The sequence below is a fragment of the Telopea speciosissima genome, chromosome 10, assembly GCF_018873765.1.
Source record: "Telopea speciosissima isolate NSW1024214 ecotype Mountain lineage chromosome 10, Tspe_v1, whole genome shotgun sequence".
Lineage (NCBI taxonomy): Eukaryota > Viridiplantae > Streptophyta > Magnoliopsida > Proteales > Proteaceae > Telopea > Telopea speciosissima.
The window spans coordinates 12,268,458-12,284,164 of NC_057925.1; the positions used below are offsets into that span (position 1 = coordinate 12,268,458).

A 15,707-nucleotide genomic window follows, 5' to 3' on the forward strand; every position below is an offset into this window, starting at 1 on the left:
AGTAGATGTGGAATGTGATTCTGGAGCAAGGATGAGGCCTTTGAGCAGTTTAGGAATTGGTCTAATTTTGGTGTTCGGTTGTCTGCTCTTAGCTCTTGTTGCAAAGCTCTACTATTTGTTATGGTGGAAAAAGAGGGTCACCAACAGAGAGATTGAAGATGATTACAACAGTCCTACAAGAGAGCTATTTTATACGTTTTGCTGGAAAAAATCAAACCACCGTTGTCGAGTTCCACAACACCGTTGTCGAGTTCCACAACCTTGAACCCTCAGGAACTCTGCACCTCTGTGAGAATTACAAGAGCCCATGGTCATAAAACAGAGAATTAACTTATCCTTCATTTTGAGTCACATAAGGATTTGTTACTGAAACCCTTTGAAGATGATGCCATGGATTTGGAACTCTTGATGCGGCAGAATCTCTGTGGACCTCCACGATTCCTCTTCACCATTAAAGAAGATTTGAAGGAAGATTTGGAGTCCGATGATGGGAAATTCAGAAGTGGAAAAAGCCGAAAAGGGTCAAGAAGTAGGAGCTTGAGTGATATCCTCCCCAGTGTGGAGACCCCATTTTTAACTCCTATGCCTTCTCCACCATTTACTCCACCACTGACTCCTATAGACTCGTATAACCACCATGGATTGACTGAAAGCCCTCTCTTTTGGTTCCTTTCTATGGAAAATACTTCATTTTGAATTGATTTACAGGGAACACACATACAAGTGAAGCTATGTGGGGCACAAGACGACTAAGATAGTGAAGGAGGCAACCACATACATTAAAAATTGCTTAGGCGTAGGAGCAGATGATGCATTCATATTCGTGGCTCGCACCACCGCAACAATCAAACGTCTTCAAGAGGTTATGGGAATCACAGTGATTTCAACCATGAGAGAAAGGATACTCAAGAGCCTAAAGAGAGAAGAGAGATGGGTGGTCTTTGTTGGGCCATATGACCACCACTCCAACCTCCTCTCATGGCGTAACGACTTAGCAGAGGTGATTGAGATCGGTCTTGACGATGATGAATTGGTAGACATACGAGCTCTAAGTCTCCAACTTGAGTTTTATAAGGGTTCCAATCTCTGCCGAGCTTTTTTCACACCTAAACATGGAAACTGGTACAGCTTTCGGAGATGCATTAGGAAGAAGAAGAAGAAGAAGAAGAGTGGGGTGGCGGTGGTGCAGAGTGGTGGGGGCGGGTGGGGTTACAGGAGGAAGAAGAAAGAAGTGAGGTAGAGATGGGGGTATTATTGTCTTTTTATTTGCATTTTTAACACCGTCAGTCAAAATGGATACGGTTGATAGAATCTTGTTAATACAGGGGAGGGGAGAGTCATTATTCAATACCCAGGGGAGGGGCTTGTCATTAGAGCATAATCGAGGGGAGGGGGGAGTAATTTAGTCATAAATTTATCCTTAGGTACTTTGATTTACCAATTTGTAGGACATGACATATATTATTTTTAAGAGAGTCTAAACAATTCCTACTAAAATGAATCCCACTTTTTGAGATATTGATTTGTTGTCGCTTAAAATATTAAAATAATTGAAAGATGCCTTTTATTGTGAGAAACATCCTCTTCTTTTTTCTTTTAAAAAGAATCTGGATTGGATCTTGGGTTCTCATACATTGTTAACCTGACGCGTAGATTTCCACTACAAACCACTAATCGGATTATTCAAATTGATTTTACCTCTTTTTTTCTTCTTTCCTTCCTTCCTTCCTCTTCTTCTTTATTTAGGCTCTTTTACATTAGTAAGGGCGTATTTATTTTTTCTTGTTCAATATATATGCTTATTTCTCATTAAAAAAAAAAAAGGCGTAAAATTGTGAGGAACTTGCATACTTCAAAGGACAGTACCGATTATGTTCACTTTTTAATAAATAAATAAATAAAAACCCCCATGGTATTATATAGTTAGGTTTGATTACTAAATCTATTTATAAAATTAAGTTAGATATTAGCGAAACTTATCCCAAAACGCTAAACTGTGACCCAATAGTGTTGGCCTTGTTATATCTATATGTTCACCACTGGCCATGGTGTTTTACCACATTTGAATTGCACTATATTAGTGACATGTATGGGTGAATTCAGTGGCTACTAACAATTTATTATATTTTTTGTCAAACAAAAAAAAGTGAGCAAATACAAACCAAGTGGATCTACTAGTAGTAGGTCAAGTGATGTTCCAAGTTTGAGCTTAATTTGACACAATCAATTATCAAAATAAAAGCAACGAAAATTTAAAGAAACACAAATATTTGGATAATTTTAATTATTTTAAATTACAATGAAAAGTGTGCAATACAATGTGAGTCATACATTCAAATTATAGCCCCAGATTTGACGATTAAAGATACATGGATCCCCTTTAATCTTTCAATGAATTGTATATCTGTAGTTGGTATGCCATGTGGCAGAAGGATGCATGAGTTACACACCCCACAATTATGCATTTAGTCTTTTTACAATTACAATAGTAACCTTGTGAAATGAAGGATACTTTTTTGTATGATTCTTATTTTAATTTCATAATTATTTCTTACAAAAAATCTGTAAGCCAAAAATATAGATTGTTTGGTTGCCATTGCATAGAATATATTACAAAATGAGAAATAGATTTGGTATTTTTCTATTTCTCATTACAATTTGAGAGAGAGACAGAGAGTCATGCAAACCTTAGGAAAATTCGCTCATAAAAGCCAGCTCGTAAGATGAGGGAGCCCAAGACCATATCAACCCTCATCAAGTCTCTTACAAAGCCAATGTGGAATTAACTCTTTATATGGTTGGGATAGTAATAAACCACCATGCTTTCAAACTGACATCTATGACGATCCAATCAAGACTAGGTAGCCCATTTTAAACAACTCTACTTTGCTCTAGGGTTTGTGTGGAGACATGTAATTTTTTTCTAGTGTCTTCATTGTCACACCAGGTCGCCTCTTCTATGTGAGGGTACAATGAGAATCGACTAACTTGATCCACTGATGTGAATCTCAAGAGAACTTTTCTTCAAAAGTTGGCTTATAAGGTGAGGGAGCCCAAGGCCATATTGACCCCCCACCAAGTTCTCGATGGAACCAATGCGAAATCAACCCCATATCGCTGATATGAGATCGAACCAAACTACAATGTTTTCCAAACTGATGTCCACTTGTGGGCCACTGTATATCATGTTTCCTTTTTCTAAATGGTTTCATTCCATTATAGGGTCTCTGCATTATGACATGTAAATTTTTTCGTAATGGCTTTCACTTTAGTACTAGCAAGTTCACCCCATATATGTGATGATAAGGATCAAGGACTGATTGCTCAGATATTACTATACGAACCCCAAGAGAACTTGCCCCTCAAAATTTTAAATGTTTATATATTTTTTTTAAAAAGGAACAAAACAAAAAAAACAACACTTTTTCTGAAATAAATTGTCGATTTTTTATTTGAAATACATGCTTCTAATGTTCAAAACAATTGTAACATCCGAAATTAATCTCTATATATATTTTATAACCTACTGTAAGTTCCAAGGCATGTCATATAATATCATCCAATATCAATTCCCAACTCATACACCATAATGTCCAAAGTTGAGCAATGCCTTTGGCTATGGTGTTGCTCATTGTTGTCAACACACTCATCGAGTGATGCGTGTTTAGTTGGATTGAGGGTGGGTGGGACTCATCGCTTTAGAAACCTTTTTCAGTAGATGCATCAATTTGTAGCTGAATTTCGGGGTCCGTACATTAACATTGAGTTGAAGGTGATATCATGAAAAATGTAGACCTTTGAGTCGTCTATACGTCATGAAAAGAATTAGGTCGATCAGAGTTTGGGAAAGAGAGAGATATATGGTCTTTTTTTTTTGGTAAATGAGATATATGATCAGTTAAAACAGAAATGCTTGTCATTTGCCGATTTTTTAACACAAAAAAAGTGAAACATGTTTAAAACATGAATACTTGTCATTTGTCGATTTTTTAACACAAAAGAAGTGAAACGTGTTTAAAACATGAATGCTTGTCGTTTACCTGTTTTTTACACAAAAAAAGATGAAACGTGTTAAAATATGAATGCTTGTCATTTGCCGGGTTTTTTCCCTCGGGCAAAACATGTTTAAAACGGTAAAAAACGAAATCGCGTTTAAAACGAACACTGTTCGTTTTAGCAAACAATGCTCAACTGCGATATGCGGCTCACCCAAACAGTTCTCCGCGCTGGTTGAACTCTGCAAAGTACGGCTCTACAGGCCAAAACCGGTCGGGAAATTTGGTTTTGCTTGCTCTCTTACCGCTTTCCCTCCATTCAAATTAGGGCTTCTAAACGCCTGTCACTCTCTTTGGAGCTTTGTAGTTGCAGTAATGGCGACTGAACCAGACCTGAGTAGCTGGACCGATCTCCTCCACTCATCTACGAAGCTTCTCGAGCAAGCTGCTCCATCTGCTCAATTCCCTACTCTACAGGTTCGTCTTATTGTTTCATGTTAGGCGACTCTATGGCTTTTGCATTATCGTTTATTTTCGTTTCTCTGTTTTGTAGATATTTGACTTACACATGAACTGTTGCAGAGAAACTTGGATCAATTGGAAGCTTTGTCGAAGAAGCTCAAGGCTAAAACCCTGAGAACTGAAGCTCCTACACAATCCATTGCCGCCACGAGGTAATGCTTCATGCAGTCAAAACAAAAGGCTATTGGCCCCTTCGGTCGATCATACAGATTGGTTCCACGGTGATAAATTTTACTTTACGTTTAGTTATTATGATCATGGAGAACGTGGTTGGCCGGGAGTAATTCTGAATTGATCATTCCATCAATCTGAGAGTGTTGATAGTATAGGGAATGTTGCCGTTATGTCGGTTGAGTTTCCACCTATTTTTTGTACGGATTAGGTTACTGGCGCGCGAAGGAATCAATGCTGAGCAGCTTGCACGAGATCTCAAGTCTTTTGAGTTGAAGGTGAGGTCACTTTGTCAGTGTTATTTATCAACTGACTGCCTTAATTGGATTCATGTCTTTATGTTCTTTAACATTCGTTAATCTTGTACCTCACTCACTCACTGAACTAGTAATAGTTTAAGCTAGACATTATGTGCAATGTCCTAACGATGGAGGCCCTCCAGATAATGTGTTTCTAAAATTGAATTTTACTTACAATTGGTACAATAATTCTCTTGCAGTAACTCAAGACCTTAAATTGTGCCATCACTTCCCCTTGTCATGAGTAGGTCATGGAAACATCTGTGGGAGCTTTTTTGTTTTGGTTCTCTACTTTAAAAGTTTATCCCACTCAGTTGGGGCTTGGGGCCCAAGGGAGGTTCCATCAATGCTCTGTTTACAAATATTAACTTCTGCCTCGGAAAAATCATACTAATGAATACTTCGAAAAATTATATGGGATCCATATCAAGATTTCGAACTTATTGCAGGAGTACAAATATTCAATATGTGCTGCTTTCCATCATAACACAAGAGAAATGGGCGGACAAAAGTCACAAAATTAGTGTTATGGATCAAGCCACTAAAAGTAAAAGGAGCAACCACTCATATCTCTGTTACTACTAGAAAAAATCTATTTTTATAGGACACGATCCCAGCAATGAAATATAGAATGGGAATTTGGACTAATGGTCTGTTGCATAATACTCAAATTGTTTAATTGACTCCCCTAATGATGAGTGATTGATGGGGAGTGGCTTGTCACCTATTGCCCTCAATTTGAAGACAAATACTTTGGATTTTTCATTCCGGTGATAGCTACAGAAGTCAATCTTCTTCGTAAGTTTTTAATTGAAAATATTTGATTAATGTTCCATACTTCCATATCATATTGGATTATTGGTACCAACCAAACCAAATAGCAGCTTCATCAAGTCCAGCAAAAACGCAGTTCGGGTGCATGGTGTAACACAAAACCGAGGACTCCTAGTTACCCCCTAGACCATCTCTCAAGGAGGAGATAGGTGTCTACACCCCCTCAATCACCATCTGTAATAGTACTGCAGATGCTGCTACAACAAAAAAAGGGCGTACCCAGTGCATGAGGCTTCCGCCACTGCGGGGTCTGGGGAGGGTCATAATGTACGCAGCCTTCCCCCTGCTTTTGCAGAGAGGCTGTTTTCAGACTTGAACCCGTGACCACTTGTTTACAATGGAGCAACCTTACCGTTGCACCAAGGCCCACCCTCTAACTGATGCTGCTACAACATATGGGCGAAATTTGAACCCATTGAGGTTAAACATAGTGGTCTTGCAGTTTTTTAGATTGACTAATTCACACTTTTGATATTCTTCAACAATATAACTTCTTTTGAAAATTAAAATGTAAAATTTTATTGCTATGAGGGGGAAAATGAGGTAAAAGAAATCATAATTAGGGTGTGTTTGTTTGGGGTATCTATGGAGCAAATCAGCTGTTTTGAACAAAAAAATTTGAAAAGGATGTCTCCTAAACACCTTTGGGAGATGGGCCAAAAATAACCAATGCGTTTCTCTCTCCCTAAGAGTCCTCCATATCTCCAACTCTGTTGTGAGCTCAGTAAAAATTAGGAGAATTAAAAAAACTAGCCTAACCACATGGTTCTTCCAAGAAAAAAGGTAAAAGAAGATTAACCTGTTTTGCTAAAACATAAAAAGGGGTACGAGTACCCAGTGCACAAGGCTCCTGCAACTGCAGGGTCTGGGGAGGGTCATAATGTATGCAGCCTTACCCCTGCTTTCACAGAGAGGCTGTTTCTAGACTCGAACCCGTGACCACTTGGTCCCAATGGAGCAACCATAGTTATCAGGGTGGCAAGGTGACCAAGGTGATGGAGAGGGTCAATCAAGGCGATACCAACAAAATGGACCGAGGCGTCCAAGGCGCCGGCCTAGGCGACACCTCGATAACTGTGCTGTGACCCATGATCATTTGTTTTGCTAATACATATGATCATGAAGTTTTATGCTGGGGAAAACTTGAGGGTCTGGTAATTAGGAGCGTATATTAATTTTCTTCTGATTGGTAAGAAATACATGGATTTGCATCATTTGATATTAGAGAGAGACATATAATATGATGCAATGTGAGTAGTGGGTTGGCATAGATTTCATTCGATCAACTTGAATATTTGAAATGCTTTTCAAGGTTTTGCTACTTGAGGAATAGTATGGTTTTCATGGTTTGTTACTTGAGGAATAATATAATTTTTCACTGCTTATATTCTGCATGGTCTGATTCTAAATCTGGTATAGTTTTGACCTCTGTGCACTAATTCGTTGCCATTGATATAATCTAATACATGCTTTTACTTGAGGAATAGTAGGGTTTTCATGGTTTGTTACTTGAGGAATAACATATTTTTTCACTGCTCATATTCTGCATGGTCTGATTCTAAATCTGGTATAGTTTTGACCTCTGTGCACTAATTCGTTGCCATTGATATAATCTAATACATGCTTTAACTTGTGCTTCTTTCAAGTTCCCCTCCCCCAACACCCTTTTCATCTCTCTCCCCCTCATCAGACTATGTTATTGGATTTTGTCTTCTGTGGCAAGTGTTTTCTTGACTTATCTTCATTCTGTCTACTTTTTCTTGAAGACAACATTTGAGGATGTGTTCCCTGCTGAGGCAACAAGTGTCGAAGAATATCTGCAGCAGGTAGATTTACACCTATTTAACCAACGCCATTTAGTTGGGATAAGGCTGAGTTGTTGTTTTAGTTTTATACCTATTGTTGCTCAATGAAAAAATTTCAAGTTTTTGAGTTCTCATTTCCATTGAGATATTGAAGGTTTTTCTTACTTTGTTGTTCTGTCTAGTTACATTGATCGCTGAAAATAAGGATGAACACCGGCAGAAGTTTCAAGCTTTACTCATTCTATATAGTAGTGAGCCTCGTGTTAGAAAAGAACCTTACCTGGAGCCATCTGCTAACAATGGCATCCTGAAGTGTCTAATGATTTAAAATCTAGGAGTTGGTTGACTTTAATGGTTAACAACTCAACATTGTTAAGAAATTGCAATTGTGGGTTGCTCCTCCACGGTTGCACTGAGAGAACTTTGAACTGTGGCAATATAATCTGGTTTTGGGATAACTCTTCCTAATTTAAGAAATCGAGCTGGAAGTGTGTAGTTTGAGCCATTTGTTATGCTGCATGTTAAATCTTGTTTTGTGCTTGGTGCCCATATTGTTTAGTTGAGTGGAGCGGGAGTTCTGAAAAATGGAAGAAAAAAAATGCTGGACCGATGAATTTGGAAAAGTTCAAAGTTCTGGAGTTTTCTAGAAGGGTAGTTTATTGTGATGATCAGACAATATAAATTATGTTCCGAGTAGGAATGTTAGTATCATCTATAAGATGTTTGGGGTAATGCTGAAACAGGATAAGGTGCCATTTGAGACAATAAACCCCACTTGAAAACTAAAAACCAATTTTTTCTATAGAGCTTCGACATATCAGTTGTCAGTGACAGGAGCAATGAAGGCTTTGCCTTTTTCTTGGACATTGATATTTGATTGAATAGTGCTAGAACACCAATATCAGAAATGATTTTTGATGGGGTTAACATATTTGTTTAGAGGTGTGACTTGGTTGGGTTAGCAAAGCAGCAAGATTCTCAGGGGTTCGGTATGTACCAAAGAATCTTTACTAACAAGATAGCTTGATCTCAGGTGAATCGGCCAATTCAGATTGGAATAGACCATGATCAATTTTGATTTCTACCGATTTTGATATGATCGATTCACACCCAAAAACCCTAGAAATTCCTTGTTTTTGTTTCTAAGAACCAATTCTAGGGTTCTTGAAGACTCATGAGTCACGTGCTCCCGGCCTCCAGTTCTTCGCTCCTTTGGTAATGTCTTTCCCTCTTCTCCGGTAATCTATTGCCGGTAATTCTCGACCTCCGATGTTTCTCTCTCTCCAAACCCTTCTCCACCCTCTCCTTCCTCCTAGATCCACCCGCCACAAACCCCGTTCAACACAACACCTTCTCACTGGAAAGCACCCTTTGAGCCTGCCCCTCGTGCTTCTCGTGAAGGCCTCTCTCTTCGTTTTATTGCACCTTTCCATGATGGTGCCTCAAAATTTGCCCTTTGTCCTCCTGGGCTGCTCGATGATGAAGCAAAGCTTTGGAAGAGCTGCCTGGTAGGCCATTTCCCGGGCTCTAGACCCCCATTCCATATTTTGAAGTTATTTCTGTCAAAGAATGGCGGCCTCAAGGAAACCTTCAACCCACCCTTTTGGACAATGGTTTTTTCATCTTTAAATTCTCCGCTGAACTTGACAAGATTTGTGCCCTTGAAGGAGGTTCCTGGCAAGTGGGGAAGAACAAATATTTCTTCGTCAATGGAATCGTCAACTTCAGCTGAACAGCGTGGATTTATCTATCATCCTTTTATGGATATCTCTCCCTGGCTTTCCTCTTCACTTCTGGTGCTCCGAAGGACTTAGCACATTGGGCTCTGTCGTGGGCACTCCTCTCTTCTCTGATGCTAGAACCATGAGAAAGTATAGACTAGCCTATGCCAGAATCTGTGTCGAAGTATCGGCAGAGGATGCTCTTCCCTCCTTCATCAAGGTTAATGATGGGAATGATTTCTCCTTCGATCAAGATGTGCACTACGACTGGAAGCCTCCACACTGCCTCCATTGCAAAACTTTTAGTCATGACTCTAGCTTCTGTGCGCCTAAGGAAGTCTCGGTTCCTCCTGATGATCACCGAAATGAAGCAACAATTGGTCTCACCTCTGTTGATGAGATACAACAACATGAACCAAATCAGGTGCAACATCTACCTTCTTGAGGAAGAACCAGGGCTAGACCTCACCAGAATAAGCAGCGGCTGAAGGAAACGCCGGCATCCAAGACTCCTTTTCATGGGACCGATGGTCTCAACCTTTCTTCAGATTTGCCCTCTGGGTAGAATCGAATTGTGATTCTGTCATCTGACATTGAAGTACTGCCAAACCCCCTGCTGCCTGCCCTAGACGATCGAGAAATCTTCCTTCAGAGATACCCTGATGCGTCGCTCTCGCTCTGCTTCCCCAGCAGTTGACCTTGGAAAGGTGCTTTTGGAAAATCGACCTGCTTCTCTGAGGACTTCCTCCTCTTCAGCTTTGTTGTCTCCTTCGAAAAGGCAAGCTGCTCCTCCTCTTGATGATGCGACTCCAAATAGGGTGTCGAGTGCTTTCTTCCCTTTTGTTCCAGCTTCCCTGGTGGGACCCATCCTTTCCCTTTCTCCCTCTTTGCCTGTGGACCATTCTCGAACCATTGTGTGAACCATTATCCCTGGTTCAACCACTTCTTCCCATCTTTCTATCAATCGGACCTCTACCTCTGGGCTATCCACTAACCCAAACCCGATTGCCACTTCGCCTCTCACCCGAATCTTGTTTGGCTCCCTCTTCTTCTACCAACCATTATGGCCTACGTTCCTTCCAAAGGTGCCATAGAAGCTCCTCTCAAGCTCGGAAACTCCTCCCCAACCCTTGGGCTTGATTGCACCCCCCTCCACTTCCCTATGAACCAGGTTGTTATTTGGAACATCAGTGATGTAGTCCTTGGTAGGAGTAATCCCACTAGGAGCCAGGGTAATGGGGTCACACACAAGGGCTAGCCAATTGGGTTAGGGTTTACTAATTTAGGGCAAAACTAGGGTTAGGGTTGGATTTTGAGAAAGGGGTTTATAGGGTATTAATGGGCAGGTCTAGGGGACTAAAATGGAATAAAGAAGTTAGGGTTTGGATGAGTTTCGAAATTTTGCAATATTGGGCAGAATTGATTTTAGGGTTTTTTTTGGGTTTTATGGGAGATGAGGGGAATTAGGGTTTGAGTGGTTTGATTGGACTGAAAGTAGGATCGAGTGTAGGGGGAAATGTGGGGGATGTATGCTGGAAGTTTGGGCCAGATTTGATGGTGGGATGATGGCTGCTTAGAAACTGAGCTATGGTTCGAAGGTAGAAGTTGCAGGTTTAATGGAGGGGATGTAAAACTGGTTTTGAGATCTGATGGGGGAAAGGATGGCTTAGGTCGGAGGATGAAGGAGAGAAGGATGTCAGGAATTGAGAGTAAACTTACTGATTTGAAGAACCAGCAAGGCAGCAGCTAGAAAGTTGAAGAAACCTCCCGATCTTCACGATGCAAGGGGTCGTAGGAGTCCACCCACCCTGTACCACCTTGAGATCCACAAGGATGCAAACTCAGAGACCAATCGGCTATGGCTGCAGCAAGCTAAAAACAAAAATTATTTAATTGAACTGTGGGGGAGCCTCCCACGAATTGCTTTATTTATAATGGGGGCTGATCCATCAATCAGCCAATCAGTCCTATTCAGAGGAGTTGTAGTCCTAGCTCTGAATCCTAATTACAATATGATCAGATCTTATAATCTGATTTAAAAAAAAAAAACAAATCCTCCTTTAGAAATCGTGGAGGGGGAGAAATAAAACAGTAGCTAATAAAAAAGGTCAAATGACCATTATACCCTTAACTAAAGTACTGAAAAAAAACTACGTATGGAAGCTCCAACGAAAAATAAAAACAGAAACAAATCAACAGCCCTTTCAAGGCTTCTTATTCCTCTTCCTAGTGCTTGGACCTGCATCAATCAGGGGTCTCAACTCCCCTTCCAAACAGTCTGCTGTCTATTCTTTCATCAAGCTCCATCGTCCCAGTCTTTGCTTCCTCCTTGAGACTCATATCAAAGAAGCAAATGCCCCAAAAACTTCAAGCTCCATTGCCCCTGGTTGGTCTCTGCAGACCAAATATAGTCACCATCCCAATGGCCGAATATGGGTCATTTGAGATCCCTGTAAAATCAAAGTCTCCATCCTCTCTTCCTCTTCCCAGTTTCTTCATCTTTGCATTTCTGACCTTTTGGGTCTATCCAGCTCTTTGTTCACTGTCATTTATGCTTCTAATATCCCTGCTGAAAGGCTCTCTTTATGGAATGATCTTCGATCCTGCTCTGGGCAGATTGACTCTCTCCCCTGAGGGTTGGGAGGTGATTTTAATGTGGTTCACTATGATCACGAGAAGCAAGGAGGGGATCATTTAGACAGGGATTCAGTGGAAGCTTTTAACTCTTGTATTGAGGATATTGGCACCAGTGACTTGAGATGGTCTGGCCCAAAGTTCTCTTGGAATAACAAAAGAGCTGGTACTGCCCGTATTGCCTGCAAGCTTGATAGAATCCTTGTGAACGAAGCTTGGCTCTCCACCTATCCTTCCTCCCATGCCACTTTTCACAACCCTGGTATCTCTGACCATAGCCCTATCTCTTTGTTCATTCAACCTTACATATCCTTTGGCCCAAAGCCCTTTAAATACTTTGACATGTGGTCCTCTCACCCCTCTTTCCTTCCTACTGTTAAAGAAGCCTGGGATAAGCGAATCCAAGCTTTTTCTTCTCCACTTATAGCAGTTGCAAGGAAACTCAGAAATGTCAAAAGTGCTTTCAAGGATTGGAACTCTCTCCACTTTGGAAATATTTCCCAGCGTGTGCTTGATTGTAGGGACAAGCTTTCAGGTATTCAGAATCGGTTGCAGACTGACTCTCTAAATGTTCCTCTGGTGGAAGAAGAAAAAGAGGCTATTTCTGAGCTCTCAGTTCTTCTCTCTCAAGAGGAAAGCTTCAAAAGGCAAAAGTCCAGAATCAAGTGGCTGGATTTAGGGGACTCTAACACGGCCTATTTCCATCGATCCATGAAGTCTAGAATAAACATCAACTCTATTTTGCAGCTTACCACTTCTGATGGATCTCATGTTCATAGAGTCAAGGACATCAAAGACGTGGCTGCAAATTATTTCACGGAGCTATTCAATGACTCTTCTAGGGAGGCTGGGCCAATCCCTGACCATCTTCTCAACAATTTCATTCCAAGTGAGTATCTCTCTTCTTTGCAGGTCATCCCTTCAGAAGATGAAATTGTGGGAGCCATTCGATATCTTAAAACTAACAGGGCTCTTGGGCCAGATGGATTCAGTTTGGGTTTCTTTTTTGCTGCTTGGGACATTGTCAAGGAAGACCTTATTAAAGCTATCAAAAGTTTTTCCCTCAACCCTAGTCAAATTAAAGGAGTGAACCACACGTTTCTCTGCCTCATCCCCAAGAAGGAAGGTGCCTCGGCCATGACTGATTTCGGTCCTATAGCTCTTTGTAACTTGCTCTGCAAATTTATAGCTAAGATCATAGCATTAGGCTAAAGTCAATTGTGGACATTCTGGTTAGTGCAAATCAATCTGCTTTCATCCCTGGGAGAAGTATAGCAGACGACATTCTTCTTTGCGTCGAAGTAGTTAGAGGATTTGACGAGAAATCCCACCCCCAACTGCTCTAATGAAGATTGACATCCACAGGGCTTTCGACTCTCTGACATGGGACTTCATTTGTAGGCTGCTAACCAAGATGGGCTTTCCTCCAGTGTTCACTCATTGGATTCATTAGTGCATATCGACGGCAAAATTTTCGGTCCTTGTCAATGGCAGCCCAGTGGGTTTCTTTGCTTCTTCAGTGGGTATTCGTCAGGGTTGCCTCTATCCCCTTACATTTTCACTCTGGCTATGGAAGTTCTTTCTAGAAACATCCAATCTTGCATTGATTGTCAGCTCATTGTCCCTATTCCCAAATGCAAAGCTCTCAGTTATCCCATTTGGCTTTTACGGACGACCTCATGATCTTCTCAAAGGCATCCAAAGAATACTTCGAATCCATTATGTTCTGTTTGCAGCACTTTGAAGATCTCTCAGGCCTGAGGATTAACCCTACGGAATCTCTCCTATTTCTTGCGGGGGTTTCTGAATTTGTGAAAGCTGCTTTGGAAATATCGGGTTTCTCTCTTGGCCATTTTCCAGTTAAATACTTGGGGCTGCCTTTGATTCCGGCCAAGCTTACTGTGCATCACTGCTCTCCTATGTTGGATCTCATTAGGAAAAAACTACAGCTTTGGAAAGGCAAGCTGCTCTCATATGCAGGTCGGTTGGTTCTCATTAAGTCAATGCCTCAATCTTCTTACATCTACTGGACTGGTATATATGGTCTTCCATCCTCAACTATCAAGGCTCTAGAATCTCTTATGGCCTCCTTTCTTTGGAAAGGCGCTGAAACTTCTAGATTTCTCCATCCCACCAGCTGGGCTTCTATGTGTCTCCCTAAGGAAGAGGGGGGGGGGGGTATAGGTTTTCGCCGCATTAAAGATGTGAACTCAGCAGGCATCATTAAGTTGATATGGAAGATTGCTTCTAAAGAAAGCAACATTTGGGTTGACTGGATCTACTTAGAAATTCTTCGGTCTGACTCTATTTGGATTGTCTCTTCCACTTCAGATGCTTCTTTGGTCTGGCACAAGATCCTCTCCCTTAGACAAACTGCTCTTGGAGCCATACACTCTAAGATTGGGGATAGTTCATCTACTGTTCTTTGGTTGGATCATTGGCACCCAAAGGGTATTCTCATTCACTCGGTTAATTCCAGAGCTATCTACAACTGTGGTTTAAGTAGACAATCGCTGGTTGCAGACATTATCTCCAACGGAGACTGGGACCCATCGCCCTCTCTCCACCCAGTGCTCAATGAAGTTTGGAATGCTTTGCCCTCTATCCCTAGAAGATCTCTTGGATCCCTTCTACCTCTGGTTTGTTTAGATCTAAAGATGCTTGGAATCTTGTTTGGCTCAGAAATAATTTGGCTCCTTGGAGAAAGCTCGTCTGGTTCAAAGGCCACATTCCCTGCCACAACTTTATTGTTTGGAATGTCTTCTCAAACAGTCCTCCCAATGCAGTCCTTCCTTCGTCTTTGTCAAATCCCAGTCTCCCCCATTTTGCTGCCTTTGCTGGAATGCAGTGGAAGATGCTGATCATCTCTTATTTGATTGTACGCTTTCCTTGGCTATCTAGAAGGGAATCCTTGACAAATGCTGGCCTCAAGGGAATGGTTATGGATAGAAATGACTTTCTCTGGCTCTTCGACTTGTGATACAGTTGGTAAACTGGCTTTTTGTGCTTCCATTAACCAGATTTGGATGGAGCGTAACATTAGGAAATGGACTTCCAACTCCAGGCCTCTTAGCCAGATTTGGGTCTCCATCTCTTTTGACATTAAAGCAAAGCTCTCAGCTGTTACTTCCCCCTGTATTGATTCCCCAAGGAACAGGCATGTTGTTGTCTCCTAGGATCTCCCCCTCTTCTATCTCCAGCCGATCACCTCCTCTGTTTGAGGTTGAGTTAGCTTGTGTATTTGTGTTTTTTCTCCCCCCCGCTTTTGGGTCTCTGTAGTTCTTTCTCTTTGGTAATGAATTTTTTATTCACCTAAAAAAATAAAAGATAGTTTGATCTTCTGTTGGGATGCCATCCTGGCTAAAAGGAGCTTTCAGATTTGTCTGGAAAAAATTGAGACGACTCATTTTCTATGACGAATTTGAGTTTAAATTGTCAGTGGGTAGAAGAGAATGGATGAATTGAGCAGGCTCTTCTATTTGTGTCTCCCCACTGTGAGAATAGTGGCTTGAAGTGAATCTTCTCTTCAGAGGATGTTCTTTTCCCTTGAGTCTCTTGCATTCAAGTGTCTTTGTAGATAGGGATCTCTCTTTTCTTATGTTACTTATTTATGAAAAGGCCAATGCTGATCTCCTTGAGAAGGATCCCCTTGACTTGTCATTTTGGTCTCTATCCTTCCTTATCGCCAAGTCTCTTTGCGCTGGTGAATTTATTGCCACCAATTCC

At 41.1% G+C, this 15,707-nt stretch overlaps 1 protein-coding gene across 1 annotated transcript in view; it reads left to right on the forward strand.

Annotated features, from left to right (window-relative positions):
* The first annotated feature begins 4,214 nt into the window (after positions 1–4,214).
* LOC122641937 (nuclear pore complex protein NUP93A-like) overlaps positions 4,215–15,707 on the forward strand; it is a 47,732-nt gene continuing 36,239 nt past the window's right edge. Inside the window, exons 1-4 of the mRNA XM_043835277.1 lie at positions 4,215–4,472; positions 4,578–4,669; positions 4,900–4,966; positions 7,588–7,647. Of these exons, the coding sequence (XP_043691212.1) occupies positions 4,371–4,472; positions 4,578–4,669; positions 4,900–4,966; positions 7,588–7,647 (321 nt within the window). The 5' untranslated portion in view covers positions 4,215–4,370. The remainder of the gene's footprint in view (positions 4,473–4,577; positions 4,670–4,899; positions 4,967–7,587; positions 7,648–15,707) is intronic.